At 38.4% G+C, this 15,493-nt stretch overlaps 1 protein-coding gene across 2 annotated transcripts in view; it reads left to right on the top strand.

Moving 5' to 3' along the window:
* VCAN (versican) overlaps nucleotides 1–15,493 on the top strand; it is a 113,736-nt gene that overhangs the window by 74,848 nt on the left and 23,395 nt on the right. For both annotated transcript variants that reach the window (XM_050912500.1, XM_050912499.1), the window contains exons 8-10: nucleotides 2,904–8,423; nucleotides 10,595–10,708; nucleotides 13,084–13,197. In XM_050912500.1, coding sequence (XP_050768457.1) covers nucleotides 2,904–8,423; nucleotides 10,595–10,708; nucleotides 13,084–13,197 — 5,748 coding nt within the window. The remainder of the gene's footprint in view (nucleotides 1–2,903; nucleotides 8,424–10,594; nucleotides 10,709–13,083; nucleotides 13,198–15,493) is intronic.

Below are 15,493 nucleotides of genomic sequence, written 5' to 3'. Positions count from 1 at the left end.
AATTTGTATATGTCTTCTAGGTGAATTTGGAACAGATGTTGTTCATTAAATTTATTACCTACCATAAATGATTTAGCGTGAGCTAGTAATTTGAGGGACTCCCAGGTGTGCACTGCTACAAAAATAATACACTGGTCAGAACTTGTTAGTCATGGTACCCTCCTATAAATTACAGCCTATCCAGTCCCATCCAGGTTTTATAATTTTTTTTAATGTATAGTTCTGTGCAAAAGCATGCTACATGCTTTGTGCACACAATCCTAACAGCTGTGTATGAAATCATAATTAAGCCTTATGCCACATTAGTCTATATACCAGGTTATTTATACATATTCCTTCTTAAGCTGTGCACACAGTACAAGCCATCTTTCTTTCTCACACACATTTCTATATGTAGTTCTCTGGTTCTGTATGTTGGTGCAGTTATTTTATAGTGAATTTACTGAGAATCAGAAACTCTCAAAGCTCCCTAGCAGCTTTGACTTGCCATTCTCCTTTCAGTTATTGAATTCCCACGTATTTTTGCATTCACAGTTTTGAAAAGAAGGTGTACAATTCGGTGTCAATTAGACCTTCTACTTTTATGAAAATATGATTCCTCAGTATGACTAGTGTTGGTGTTTGCTAAAATTTGTGGATTCTGAAAGTGATTTTATTAGACATGCTTCTCCATGTCATATTGCAAATCTTGGACAAATAACTAAATTCTTGCTTTTCTGCTTGAACAAAATTTGAAAAGGAGATCTGGGAAGACTCAAATAAATGGCTGCAGAAGCTATATTTTTCTGTGGCATCGGGCAGCCTCAGTAAATATTTCTAACCTACTGGAGGAAAGAACAGGGAGAAATTCTCTGTTTACGAGCATTGCATAAAACAACTCCCAACAAGCACACGTGAGGGAGAGAGAAGGAGTTTCAATTCTGTAGTCATCTAATAGAGCTGTTATAGCACAAAGTAAACACCAGGCTTCATTGAGTAGAATAGAATAGCCAGGCAGAAATGAGGTTAAAAATAACCTTTTTTTGTTGCACTGGGAACACCGAGCTTAGTGCTGTACAAACTGAGTATTTTAGTGGAAATACACAATGCTGAAGGTGATTTATTCTCTGTAAGGCTGGCATGGATCTTAGTTTTTCCCAAGTTGTTTAACCATTAGATCAAAGCCTCAGATTCAGGGCACCTTATTACGTGTTCTTTGTAAAACAGACCTGAAGTTGCTATTTATTCTTCAGCTGGAAGTTTAGCAAAATGAAGATTCAGTAATACTTTGTGAGTTTAGCTGTAAACACAGTGTGAGATATTAGAACAGCAATTCTCAACAGAGTTGCAGTGACCTTTTCAAGACCCACATTGCAGTCAATTTGCACACACAAATACCCCAAGCCAAAGAATCACAAGCCTTTCACAGTGCTCTGTGTCCTTTTAATGTGATTTAATACATTCTTTTCCAGAATGATCGCCTGATTACTTTATCTTTGAGGGCTCAGTAGTCATAGAGGTTAAATGATGTTCATACGTAGGGGAATTACTTCAAACTAATGAAATACCTTACCTGTCAGGTTCTCATTTTTTTACGTCTTGTAAATAGTTTTAATGAGGAAGATTTACTTAAAAATCACGCTCTGTCATATACTGGGTATGCCAGAATACCTGCAAATATTCTTTGGGGAGCAATCATTGCTGACAGTGCTGTAAGACAGGAGTCCTGTATGTTGGTTCAGATCCTCTACTGGCAGATGTACACAAAGCTCCATCGGCTACACCAGTTTATACCAGCAAACAGTAATTTTGCTTTGGACAAAACTGTTATAGACTGAGAAGAAAGATACATTCATGGAATGAGGTTTCAGCACAAAGTTTCCAGCTTCAAGTCAGTTGGCCAAGCCTGAAATTTTGCTTTTTTCTGAGTCTGTTGTATCCTCTTTTCTTTTTATTTTTTAAAGAAGGTAGCATCTATTGTCTGGAACAGAAGATTTGAAGTAATGTTTGTGCTGAGAGGGCACATTTTAAAAATGTCTATGGAATTTGGGATCATAAATCTTAGAGGAACTCACAAGGGCTTCTGCAGCTAAAACCTTGTCTACTTAGAACTTCCTTCTTCCTCTTTATCTGCTTGGCCACCTAGAAAAAAATTTGAGAGGTCTGCGATCCGTAGAGTGTGTAAATAATTCAAAGTGAGTAGTAAGCAGAAGAAAATAGCTGGACTTTACTCATGTTACTGTCTGAATTGTTATTCATTTTTGAATCTGGGATATTTTTTCTTATTTGCTTCGTAATGCTTTATAATGCCAAATAACAACAACTTGGTAAAGTGAGACTTTATTTACTGACCTAGGGTCCAAGTGTAAAGAATAGAGCAATTGATGCAGTTCTTACGGTGTTCCTAGTAATTTGAATTACTCTTTACTGAGAATAAATGGAGTTGCAGAGGCATATTCTATATGTCCTATTTTATTCTAGACTTTGCCTTGCTTAGCTTTGTCTAAGTTCAATTTTTGGTAAAGGTTAGCTAGTGTCTCAAATCCATGGAAGCAGTTGCTGCAGGTTGGGACCAGAATCTTTTGGCCTAAAAATGGTTTTCATCTTATCCATTTCTTATCTCTGCTGAAAAGCATAGGATAAGTTAGCTCAGGTGTGGGTTTGGGACTAAACATGCATGGCAATCGACAGTATTACATAATCAATGTGCTCAATATACACAAGGGCTTCAGCTAGAAATTCAAACACTGTGGCAGCATTTAACTTTGTGTCAATAGAAGAACGCACTGAATTTACTGTGTTTCATTTTGAATTTTTTCGTTGTTTTCTTTTCTCCTATGGATTGCTTGTACTTCATGTGTCTACTATAACGCGCAACCGTCCTTGTCACTTAGGGATTATGAAAAGCTCTCTTTTTTTTTCAGATCATCCGGTGAATGAATTTTTGGATCTGTTCAGTCGCCACATGCTTCCTCATGCAGTAGATGAACCCCACATTGATGCAGAATCAGCTCAGACTGAACCCTGTACTTCAGACTCTGTGCAGGATTCGTCTGAATATATAATATTGGATCCTTTCTTTCCAAACTTTATAGAGTTTGAAGAAGAGGAAGACTGTGAAAATACTACTGACGTTACAACTCCTCCAGCTTTGCAGTTCATCAATGGAAAGCAGCAAGTTACTAGTGCACCTAAGAGCACAAAAGCTGAGGAAGCGAGAAGTGACCAAATTGAAAGCGTTGCCCATTCCAAAAATGTAACCTTTTCTCAAATCAATGAAACAAACACATTTATAATACCTGAAACTGAAGCTTCTGGTACTATGCAACCAAGCAAAGCTGGAGAAGTAATAGGGGCATTTGAAGTTACACAACCAACAGCAGATGTTGCAATGTTAGAACCTGTTTATAGTGGCGAGTCAGAAGTTGCCACAACAGATAAATCAAGAGCCATTACTTCTTCATATGAGCAGTCTCTGCAAAAAAATAAAGAGACCGTAACATGGCATGGAACTGAGGAGAGCTCTACTAAAGATACGAAAAACTTGCTTTTGATTACTAGTGAATCTTCTGGAGATGGCTCCACCGAATCTGATTTATCCAGTTCTGTCTTCTCAGAAATTGTGACAATGTCAAGAAAGGAAGATGATGAAAAAAAGTCTGGTATAACTTCTGCTCCTGATGCATTTATTGTGGAAAGTTCTGCTGTAACTGCTTCTCTGGATGCAGTTTTTAATACTGCTACGGTAGGCATAGGTGTGAAAGACCTTATTCCAGAAGAGGCAACCCCTGCTCCCAGAGATCATTATAAATCAACTATTAAACTTAATGCAAATTCCCCTGTTGAAAATCTTCTGGAAACAAGTAGTCATACAGCAAAGCCTGAGATGAGTGCTGCTTCTTTCATAGTTCTAGAAGGCTCTGGAGATGTAGAAGAGGACATCACTATAACTTCAGCCATGACAACAGAAACAGCAGTAACAGAAACACTTTCAATGCAAGATATTTCTTTGGGTTCTGGCACAGCACTGACAACAGAAATTTCTGTAACCGTTTCAGGAATCACCTCTGCTTTGCCCAGAGGAATAAGCACTCTTTATTCTTCTTTTGATCAAAGTTCTGAAGTAACTGTTGCCACCAATTCTGTGTCTGAGTTTATTACGGAGAAAGTAGTTGCCAGCTCTCTTGTAACTGAAAAGAATATTGAAGATGAAAACGAAATACAGACTACTGTTTATTCAAGTCAGGAAAATTCAGCTACTGCTGCAGAGGGAAATTTGGAGTTGAATGAACTTGGGAGCACTTCTAGTGAAGTCAGAACCGTAAGTCAAGAGCCCACCCCGCTCAGAAAAACAGTACTGGTAACAGGTACCATGAGTTCTGAAATCAAAAAGGTCACCAGTGTTCCTCTCTTGAGAGAGAAGAAGCTTTTTATAAATGAAGGATCAGCAGAAGAACCAGCAGACATATTTTCAGGGGGTCCCACAGGAAAAGTGGTAAGTACTGACTCCCCGTTTATTGATCCAGGCTCTGGAGACATAGATGTTATCATTGAGTCTGCTACTTTGACTTCAGTTCCATTAAGGCCTGTCACTGAAACACAAACAGAAAAGCATGAAGGAAAAGTTTACAGCATAGATCATGCTTCACTGAAGAATGCAACAACAGAATATGAAGAACATGCAAGAACAGATGAATCAGCAATATCAGTTTCAAGTACTGGGTCAGATGGCTTGACAAAGGAGTCTAGAGTAGCAAGTCAGGTGTCCCAAGATGTGTTTAGTACAGGAAACCCGGGAGAACAAAACCAGGAAACAGAACCAACTTACACAGCTCCTTCTGAAGTAAAATCTAGTCCTGGTTCTAGAAAAGAGATAATATCTCATGTTGCACCAGGAGTTAAAACTGAAGATTTAGAAACAGGTGAGGTCACATCATCTCCAGAATCAGTGGTTAGTAACAGCCCTCATGACGTCATGGTGACACATGGTACTGTCAGTATAAAAGCAGTAGCTGAATCTACAGAAAGCAAAAACGCAAAAGTTAGTTCTTCAACTGTCTCATTAGGCAAGATTCTCCTGATTGAGCATGGCTCTGGAGAAGAAATCAAAGGTGACAGCAGCACCACGAAACTAATGTCTAATGGACCTACTGAAGAAATACTTGGAAGTCATTTCGCATTTATTGACCAGGGATCTGGAGAAGCAGAGACATTCATTGAATCGTTTGCAAAAACAGCAGTTTCACCCACTGGGAGACCAGAAACACGAGAGAAGTATGACAAAAAAGTTGTCAGCACACCATCTATGGATCATGCCTTCACTACCGAACCTGATGAGCTAGTCACAAGTACTGAACATGAAGTAACCACAATGGGAACTGTATCTGATGTAAGGATGGAAGAGAAAACAACTGATGAACTGACAGTGAGAGCTTTTTCTACGAAGATTCCTTTGGTGGAAGATATAAATTCTGGGGAAGACAGGCCAAGGGAAATTTCACCAAAAGCTATAGAATCTTCTGAAGAAACAACAACAGACCCATTCTTTAAAAGTACACAGGCTAACCATGAACATCTGGGATTTTTACATGTTCCGACTGTCAGTCCTTATTCAGATGAAAAGCAATTAGAAACTGAATCTGTTAAAAAAATACTTTTGCCATTTAACGATGACAGAGTAACTGAGCCTGTAAAGACTGAAAGGAAATACATAAGCTCTCCAGTTACAGATATAGAGCAAGAGGAGGAGTTGGTACAAAATATTTTCCCTACGAAAGATATTCCCAGATTACTCCTGACATCTAAAGAAGAAAAGCTAACAAATAATGAGCTCATCAGTGAGCCATTATTTTCAGGACAAGGATCGGGAGACAACCTTGCTGTTATTCCTTCTGTAGTGCCATTGGCTGTCAAAGAAATCATGAGTACTTCAAGTCCTCAAACTTCTCATCCTGCAAATATGGAACCCAAACTTTCAACTGACATGACACAAGGCTTTGAAAGAGGAAGCACCGAATCAAATGTTGAAGTTAATGAAGAAGTTACAAGTGCTGTAACTGAGCTGCTGTCAGAAACAGCAGACCAGTTCCCCAGCTCAATGATCACCAGTTCCCCAGCTTTAGCAGAAGAGACTTCCAAGAGCTTCAGCTCTAAAGAGATTAAAGAGATGACACATTATTTTGTTGCAATTGAAGAACCTCACAATAAGGAAACTAACTATAGGAGAGGAGAAAATGAAACAGACAGGACAACAGCTACTTCTAAAGCTGTTTCTCAAGGGGAAACTTCACATTTGCTGATTAAAGATGGCGTAACTCCTGTTTCTGTAATACTGAGTGGAACTCCTAATCTTGAAACAGAAGAATCGCTTGTAACATCAACAACAAAAATGCCAGGCAGAGTATTACCTGAAAGCTCTGGAGAAGGATCTGGCTGGGTTGGTGTTTTGGATTCATCTTCTCCTGATATGTTTACTCACTTGTCAATACCCCCTGTGTCAAAAGTAGAACTAAATGCTTCATCTAGAGTTCCTGTGGAAGTTTATTCTGAAGTTATGACAACAGAGGCACCGGTAGATGGATCACAGACTGTGATCACAGGACTAGCATCCCTTTTTACAGAAGAAAAAGAGATTGTGGCAAATCCATCTGCTGTTCAACCAAAGACAGCTACATCAGAAGAACTAACAAGTGATACCGGGATATATGAGAAAATTATTCCCATGATTGATGATAAAAGAAGTGTTATATTGAACGTTTCTGTTTATGGTGATATTACACTAATTGAAGAACGACTTCAAATCCCATCAGAAGAAACAACTATTATAGACATGGATCACTCAAAATCAATGCCTGAAGATATAATAAGTGTGCAGACAATGCCAAATCCTGTCATACAATCAACACATGGCAGTGATGATAGCATGACAGCTGAAGGGGAGAAATACGATTCAACACCTAAATTTTCCATAACCAAAGAGAAGACGCTTGGATCTGGTGATAGTCTTTCTTTGACTACTTCCAGTCAGCCAAGTAGTGAATCAGTAACAGCTGGGCACAGACCAAAATCAGATGACAAGGATTTGGGTTCGGGGAATGCTATGAAGTTTGCAACAGAAACTCTCACCACTACCGAACTCTCTGAACTGGGCATTTTCCTTCCTACAGTACCATCACTGGCAAGCCCTCATGTGCCTCATGAGCCTAAACACGTTGTAACAAGCACAACAGAAGACACCTACGAGCTGAATACTTCAGCAAACAACCGAGTAATAGCAGATCAAAGTGAAACAATCTCTGTCTCTGGCTTTTCTGGAATGGGCCAAGAAGAACTGGATGATAAGCAGCCTGTGGTTCCTTCTCTTACACCAGTTTTAACTACTGAGACAGAAAAGGCTTTGACAACTGACATGCTTGATGTAAGTGTTGTCACCACACAGCATACGTCCCAACTGACAACTGTAACATCTAGCAAGAATGAAGAAAAGCATCCTACAGTATACATAAACACAAAATCGGCATCAGCAGAGTATGAAGAAACAGATTCAGTGAGCTTTTATTCTGTACCTCAAACTCCTAAATCCTCAGTAATTGTTCAGTTAGTTAATGGAGTATCTGAGTATCCCGAGGTAATCATTCCAAGTACTTCATCATCAAAGGATTCAGATCAGTCCGATCATTCATCAGAAGGAACCTTCAAAGAGGTTAGTTCTGATATTGCAGCAACATATAAACCACCCACTACAGACCTTCTTGACAGAACAGAGTCTTCTCTGCTGGAGTTTTCTGCCAAGCCTGTTTCAGAAAGCACAACTACTGAAAGTACTCCTCACTTTCATGGACTTGTAACAAACAGGACAGAGGAGACAGGAACCTCTGTAACTGATTTGGCTGTTGAGGAAGAAGCTACTGTTTCTGGAGATTCTCCATCAATACATGTCTTGCCTACTGCTTTTCTGAATTTTGGAGAAAGAGCGAGCACAGATGTTCCAAAAGTTAGCACAATAAAAGTTGAAGCTTCCTCAGGGAGAGTGAACAACCTCCCTCAAGAAGATGACAGGAGTACTGAGAGAGAGATCCCATGGCTTTTTTCCACACCTGTTTCAGATTCACCCAATAGTATTGAAAGTGAAGTATTTAAACCTGACCAGGAAGCAGTTACAATGCTAGCTTCATCTTCAGAACCTTTGGATAGAAGCACAGAAACACAATCAGCTTTGTTTGGTCGAGAGGAGATCACGACAATTTCTTCTAACATTGCAACAAACAGCACTGCCCCTGGAAGCAGTCCGTATCAAAATGAGCAGTCAACGATAAGCTCTGAGGAGCCAAATACTATTGAACTTGTAACTTCGTCATTTTCCCTTCCTGAAGTCACTAATGGATCAGATTTCCTGCTTGGCACCAGTGTGGGTTCAGTTGAAGGCACAGCAGTGCAAATTCCAGGTAACTTCCAAATATGATCACTGTTGTATGTGTTTGTTGTGATACTTGTAAATGTGTGTCTTAACTCTGATAAGAGGTATGACAATCAGAGCACCGTGTGAAATAACAACAGAACTCATGAGCCTCAAGCTTTGAAATCAGCCTGATTGTAACACCTACAAAGTGAAGGAGGATGGGGTACCAAATCTCAAGCTCAGTGACTTCTCCTGAGTGTTTGCATCACGGAGGTCTGGATCAGACTTGAGGTGACCAGCCAGTTCTTAAAAGACAGGAAGGTAACATTGATTGTGGTAGAGAATTCAGCTGTGATTATTTAATTTTCCAATTTCCAACAGATAATTTTGTCTGATAGCTTTTCTGTGTTGGCATGATGATAGTACTTATACAATTGGTTTATAAATAGGGTTGTTTTATAACATCTTGCAGTTGACTTAGAAAGTAGATCCAGTGCACATTTTAGGATCACAATTTTCTATAAAAATTAACTTCTCTTAACCTACCAGATAACTTTCCAGAAAAGAGAAAACAAAGACTTCACGTTTTGAGCCTGTCTGTAGTTTTAACTGGTTGATACACTGTCTGTCTCTTATAAATTACAGATCTTTTTGTAGATGTCATTTGCCACAGTATTTTGTTTTACATAATGGTTATTAGGCACCATTTCATCAAATACACAGATGATGCAGGTAGTGTCAGTATGAGTAGTGTCACTTCAATTCATATTTTATCTGGATATAGCTGAGGAAAGAACTGAACTGGCTTAATTTTATAGGGTTTTCTATTATTTTTCCTCAAATAATCCAGGTAGCTGTCAATTTGAAAATGTTTACTGGGAAAATACCCGGTTCATAGGAGGACAAACAGACAGTAAATGCACAATAAACATCGTTAGGTGCTTAGCATAGCCCTACATTTGTGACTTTCAGTGAAGCAGTCCTAAAACAAGCACCCTATTTTATGGATATGATCAGATTCTTTTCAAAACCTCCAAAGCAAGATCCTGCCCACTTAATTACAGTCCTAAACTTATGTAGACAGGATTTTCTTCTGGAGGCTTTCAACTGAACCTTCTGCTTTCCAGTGACTAGGTAAGGAACTTGGTACTTTAAGAAGACTTCTTTGAATGTCTAACTTGCAAGGGTAAAATAGATGTTACTTATCTATTATTTTATAAAACATAGTCAGATTGTTTTGGAAAAATGTAAGCAAAATCTAAACTTTTCTCATGTCTCTGAATTAACTTAGGTTAGAGAACTCTCTTACCCATTTTGTAAGTTTTCAAAGCCAGGGCTTTCTTCTTGTATCCCAGAAGGACTGTCTTCATGATTTTCCTCTAACTCTGAGAAGCTAATACTTGGAAATGGTTATCTAGTGCGTACTTGTTTGTGTGAGTGATTGCTCCTAGGCATTAAATCAAATGCAAATACCTAGGTATCTAAACTCAATTGAAATAAACATCACTAGAAGGCATTAAGCTCCACAAGGAAAAGCTATTTAAATGATAACTCCCATAACAACTGAGGATTTCACTGAAGGTAAGCTTTTATCTTAATGTTTAGTTCAGTTACGAATGTATTCAGGACCTTTATTTGTATTCTTGAAATGTGTTTTTAAGAAACACAGGTGGGAAATATGCATGTGTGAAAACATCCTTTCAAAGAAATAAGACTTTGTGGGCATTGATTGATAAAATATAACAAAGTGAAACAACAGCAGCCAGCCAGTATGTTCTGTGTACCCAATCATTCTACATAAACTAACCCTGTTCAAAAAAAAAAGCATTTTCCATTCATTTTGCATATGTTTAACTGTTTTCAGCTATAATTAATTGTCATGTCATGCAAACTAAATCCTCAACAGAATATCATGACTGCCAAATATAGTACAAATTTCTATGAAAAAATGTAATTCTGAAAATTATTTATACTGGTTCATAGTAAACTTCATGTTGTTGTTAAAGCTGAAAATAGTGATGCCTGAAAATAAGCTTTACTATTTTACAAAACTGTCTTATTTTCAGTAGTCTATTACATTAATAGAGTTTCTCTAAGTACAGCAAAGCCTGCAACATCAATGCAAAAATGAAGAAAGATTTCTTCTTCCAAAAAATCAAAAAGACACCAGTTCCTTGAAACTACAGAGTCCATTTTCTTTTTCTACTTGTTTAACAGGCCAAGATCCATGCAAAAGCAATCCCTGCCTTAATGGTGGTACCTGCTATCCACGTGGTTCATTTTACATCTGTACATGTTTGCCAGGTTTCAACGGCGAGCAGTGTGAATTAGGTAAGCTGATGCCATCTAGATGCTGATTAAGTCGAGTATAAAGTTTTCATACATGAGATCTGCAGAAGTGGTGTGGTTTGAAGTTGAAGAATACATAGATGTGAAAAATTGTACAGTGAGGCCTTACTTAAGAAGAGAACAATAAAATGAAGGAGGTCTGCTTACCCCTTTTCTCTCTCCCCATAAAGTGCACAGATGTGTATGCACACAAACATAAGAGAATTGTAAATGAACTACATGGCCTAGAATTCATAACATTAAATTCATAAATACACCAAATAAAACCAAATAAACATTAATATTTGAGATAGTTCTTAAGAGCTTTGTGTAATTATTTGAAAGGTTAGTAAAATAAACTAATCCCAAATGTGACTGGGAAGCTGAGCAGTGACTGCCAGCTTGATATTTTTTCAAGGAAATTATAAATATGATCATAATCATATACATCTTTGGTATAAATTAGTATTTTGGTAACTCTTCTAGCTGAGGACCTCTTCAAGCTGCCAGTGACATCTGTGTTTACTTGCTATGACTGTAGGTTTCAAGAAACTCACCAGTACTCACCAGTACAGTTCACAATAACCACCTTTTCCTTCCAATCAGAAAGCCAAAGTATGATAAAAGTGGTAGTTTGGCTGTTTAGTGTAGAGCTGGTTTAGGCTTTTGAAAAGTTGTAAGTTTCATTCCCTGATAAATACCATGGATTTGCCAGTTACACAGTTGCCTGCCAAATTTGAAAGAAAAAAACTCATGCAATGTTGCTAAAATGAGTTCAACTCATCATGTATAGCTTGGGAGAAAAAAACCCAACCCCACCCAAAGGTTGATATCAGTGCAGCATAATTCTCAGGATTACTATAGTTTTATTTGTGTTCTGCAAAACAGTATGTGATTAAAAAAATAATTAGCCAGTGTTTTTCTCTGCTTTCCTAGCTCACGTTGATAAGTTTGTTAGTTCCCTAGTGGGTTGTTGCTGGTAGATATCAAGTTTTAGATGTTGCATCTTAAATCTTCTTCTTTGTCCAGGAATATGGCATCCCCTGGTTGCAAACTAGAGATCAGAGATAATAATTTTCTCTTTTTTTTCAGATTATAAAAGAATAATCTGGCCACTTCTTGCCCCCTAGAACTTTTAGTGGCTTATTAACGAATTGGAGTGGTACGCTTCATGGCCAGTCATCGTATAGAAATATGTTTGCGGTGCTTAAGAAAGTAAACCTCAGCATTTTTAGCCCTGGATTCAGGGATATTCTGTATATGAGGCATAAAATGTTGACTTGAGAGCTTTCCAAATGACTGGAACAAATAAGACCTAGCATAAAATTTGAACAGAAGTAGTTTTTTTAAATAAAAGTATTTTTAAAAAAGCCTGTCACATGGCACAGCAATTATTCCTAAGATTGCATAACTGTTTGTTGGTTTGTAGATAAGTTTAACTTCTCTCTTATATTTTAATAGTCAATCAATACCAGCAGTTCACTTTGGACTAAGATGTTTGCAAAATCTGCATTGAAGTTTACACTGTGATTGTTCCAGAGGAACAGCACTCGTTAGAAAACACCATATGATCTTTATAAAGAGACACACTAGCTTATAACCTGTGCAAATACATACACAAAGTAATTATATTAAATGAACTAGTGCTCCAATTTAAAAGGTGAAGACAAGGTATTTCAGCAGGCAGAGGAGTGGTGGAGAGAAATGTTGTTTACTCTAGAGTCATAGGCTCAGCAGTAAACCTGTGCACGACTATGAATGTTACTATCTGACTGGTCATTTAGTGAGATTGTCTTTATGATGCTTTGTCCTTATCTTGATAAGATTAGACAAGGAAGAAATGAGAAATGCAAACCAGTAAGATGGCAGGGCATGCTGCTTTGCAGGCTGAAATTAGCAGTCTGTTTGATGCTATATGATAAGATTTCCAGTATTTGAGATTCATGAAGATATTTGAGGTCTCCAGCATTTGATGAGAATTTTTTGTGCCATAGTCACACACTCAAGTCAAATTTTCCACCAGTACGGGAAAATACTATACACTGCACAGTATCACTTCTTTCTCAGCTACACAATGAGGAACTGAAGGTCTAGATCTTAGAAATTAACTCAGGAGTCAGAGTGCAGGATATAAAATCATGGATCAGTAATATCACATTTCCTGAGGAAGCTGCTTCTTGGCTTGTGGATGAAGAGAAAGGAAGGTTGTGCATAGTGAAATCAGTTATCATGCAAATAAACTGGTCACTTGGATCTTTTGCAATACTTCATTCTTCTGGATTGAACTGGTCCTAGTAATAAGTATGACTAAGGCTGAAGAACATTTCCCTTCTAGGAGGTGGGTGGATTATAAAAACACTTTTATCTTTATGTTGTAGATATCGATGAATGCCAGTCTAACCCATGCCGGAATGGAGCCACGTGTATAGATGGCCTCAATACCTTTACTTGCTTGTGTCTGCCAAGCTATATAGGAGCTCTCTGTGAACAAGGTAAGGTGTATTCTTTAATCTATGGTGATTGAGGTCATCTGTTTCCATTTCAACACCCTTCTGGAGTAACTAGAGAAAGCCTCCTAAAAATGAGAGGATGGAAGAAACTGTCAAAATCTGTGGGAAGTCATCAGTGATGAGGACAGATTACAATTTTTGAGTGTGTTAGACTCCCATGATTTGTGGCTCGGGACTTTTTGTTTAAGGTTACATCTGCACCATCTTTTGCAGATGGATGAGAGAAAACTCTATCCACATGCTAACCTGACTGGAAGTCACATTATTGCCGTACCTAATATAAACCAATATATTGGGCAGTTTCTATGTCAAAATAATAACAGCCATACAGTTTTCAGGTGGCTCCAAGGCAAGCACAGCCTGCTCATATTGGCTTGCAAACTACTGGAAAGACACATAACGAGGTTCTCTCATTACTGTAGTGATGCTTATGGGATAATGAGCGGGAGCAGAGTTACTCTCTGACCAAGCTTCTGTCTTAAAAAATTATATACAGTGTGAAAGACATATCAGAACCCATCACTTCCAACAACCACCACTGGAAAGCAGGAATAGTCTACTGAATATGCCAGATTATATATCCACCCACTGGGGACCATAGCCTTGACAACTTCATCCCAGAATTTTCAAACTGATTTGTTTTGTGATTATTTTAGGAAAAGTAGGTGCAGGATCACAATTACAAGGAAGTTGTAAAAAGCTTTCTAAACTGGACAACTGAAATCAGATTAAACATCCAAGTTTCTGTAATCATTAGAACATTGTCTGCAAGAAATCCCACTGTATTTACAAGAAATATTTACAGTGCAAGATGCTTACTCAATATGTGCTTGTAGGAGGAGGAATAGGGTAGCAAAATCTGTTCTGTCAGTAAAATTAATGAAGGCATTTCCATGGGAAAAAGAAAAGGTGTTTTGAAGTGTGCTTTCTAAAGCTTATGAAAATACTCTTTGCTTTTTTTTCAGCTGAATGGTTTTGGTTACAGGTGAATGAACTAGACCTTTGGATTTGTTTAATTAATATTGTGTATTTTCATGTTTGTTTCTTATCTTCAGTGAAAGGCAGTTTGCAAACTCTTCCAGCTCAACCTATAGAGATTTGTTTGTTAGAGCTGAAAACTCTCAAAGATGACCGGCTCCAGCACTTTTCACTGTTTAACTTTTTCAGTAGTCTGGCTACCCTTGCAATTTGAAAGGACTTTCTGAATCTGTTCTCCAAAACTATAAGTTGACAGTGTTTTCACAACAAAAGAAATAAATGTTCTCACTCCTTTCCTTCTCCCCTTCATTCCAGCAAATCCATAGTAGCGAGTGGCTCTGAGTACTGTGGTAGCTTTAAGCTGTTTTTTATGACCAACCTGAGAGCGCATTTTAGGTGGTTAATGGGAACATTTCCTAGTTTGTCAATCAGAACCAGAGCCCTGCTCACTCAGCTTTGGAATTTAAATTTCCTCCACTTAAAGTCCTGCAGTGGTTTGGGACTTGGGAAAAGTATTTAGTGCCAAATTTCCACTCCACCAGACAAAATAAAACTGTGTTGGCAATTCAGACACGGTTGTCTGGCAAGCAGGCTTTATTTCAAGGCACCAGTCCTGACCTCACTAGATTTAAAGACCAGCCAGAACGACAGAATGCTTACCTCGGTGCCACAGGAAAGGTGGAGTTGAGCACACCAAGATTATATTTCATTACTCCTTTTTTTCTCTCCAATATATACTATTCATTTTAGAAAGCTTCGAAAAAAGTCATGCTGAAGGGCTTTCTTAGGCATGGTGCTGAGTATTCAAAATGCCGTGGAAGGGAATGGAAGCAGCGAGTGTGCATTGCCTCTGGAAATGAAGCTCAAAGGAGGAGACAACTCCACTGCATCCTGGTCCCATGACTCTGGTGTAGAAAAAACGTGGAGCTCAGAATTTCACCCAAATGCCCCCCTTGAGACTTTTCTAGACTAAGGGATCTTCTGCTGATGTATTATGCCTGTCTCAGCGTTAGGAGGGGATGTAACCAGAGGACAGTGCAGCTGCACATCAGGGAGCTCCGGCAGGTGGTAGAAGTTAGAGGAGCCTTCAGGGTGATCTAACCTAGGGTGAGGGAAATCAATCCTGAGACTCAGTGAGCTGTAATTGGCTTCCTGACAGCCTTTTTTCTTGCCAGGTGGAAACAGTTCAGCAGACAATCTGAGCCCAGGAACTTCTTCCTGAAGAGAGTTAAAGTTGCCTGATGTTAGAAATAGAGCAGCTGAGGGTGTTTCCTTTTTAAACTAGATTGGTAGCTCAGTA

The sequence above is a fragment of the Gymnogyps californianus genome, chromosome Z (genome assembly GCF_018139145.2).
Source record: "Gymnogyps californianus isolate 813 chromosome Z, ASM1813914v2, whole genome shotgun sequence".
Taxonomy (NCBI): Eukaryota; Metazoa; Chordata; class Aves; order Accipitriformes; family Cathartidae; genus Gymnogyps; species Gymnogyps californianus.
This window is presented reverse-complemented; position numbering and strand designations above follow the sequence as displayed.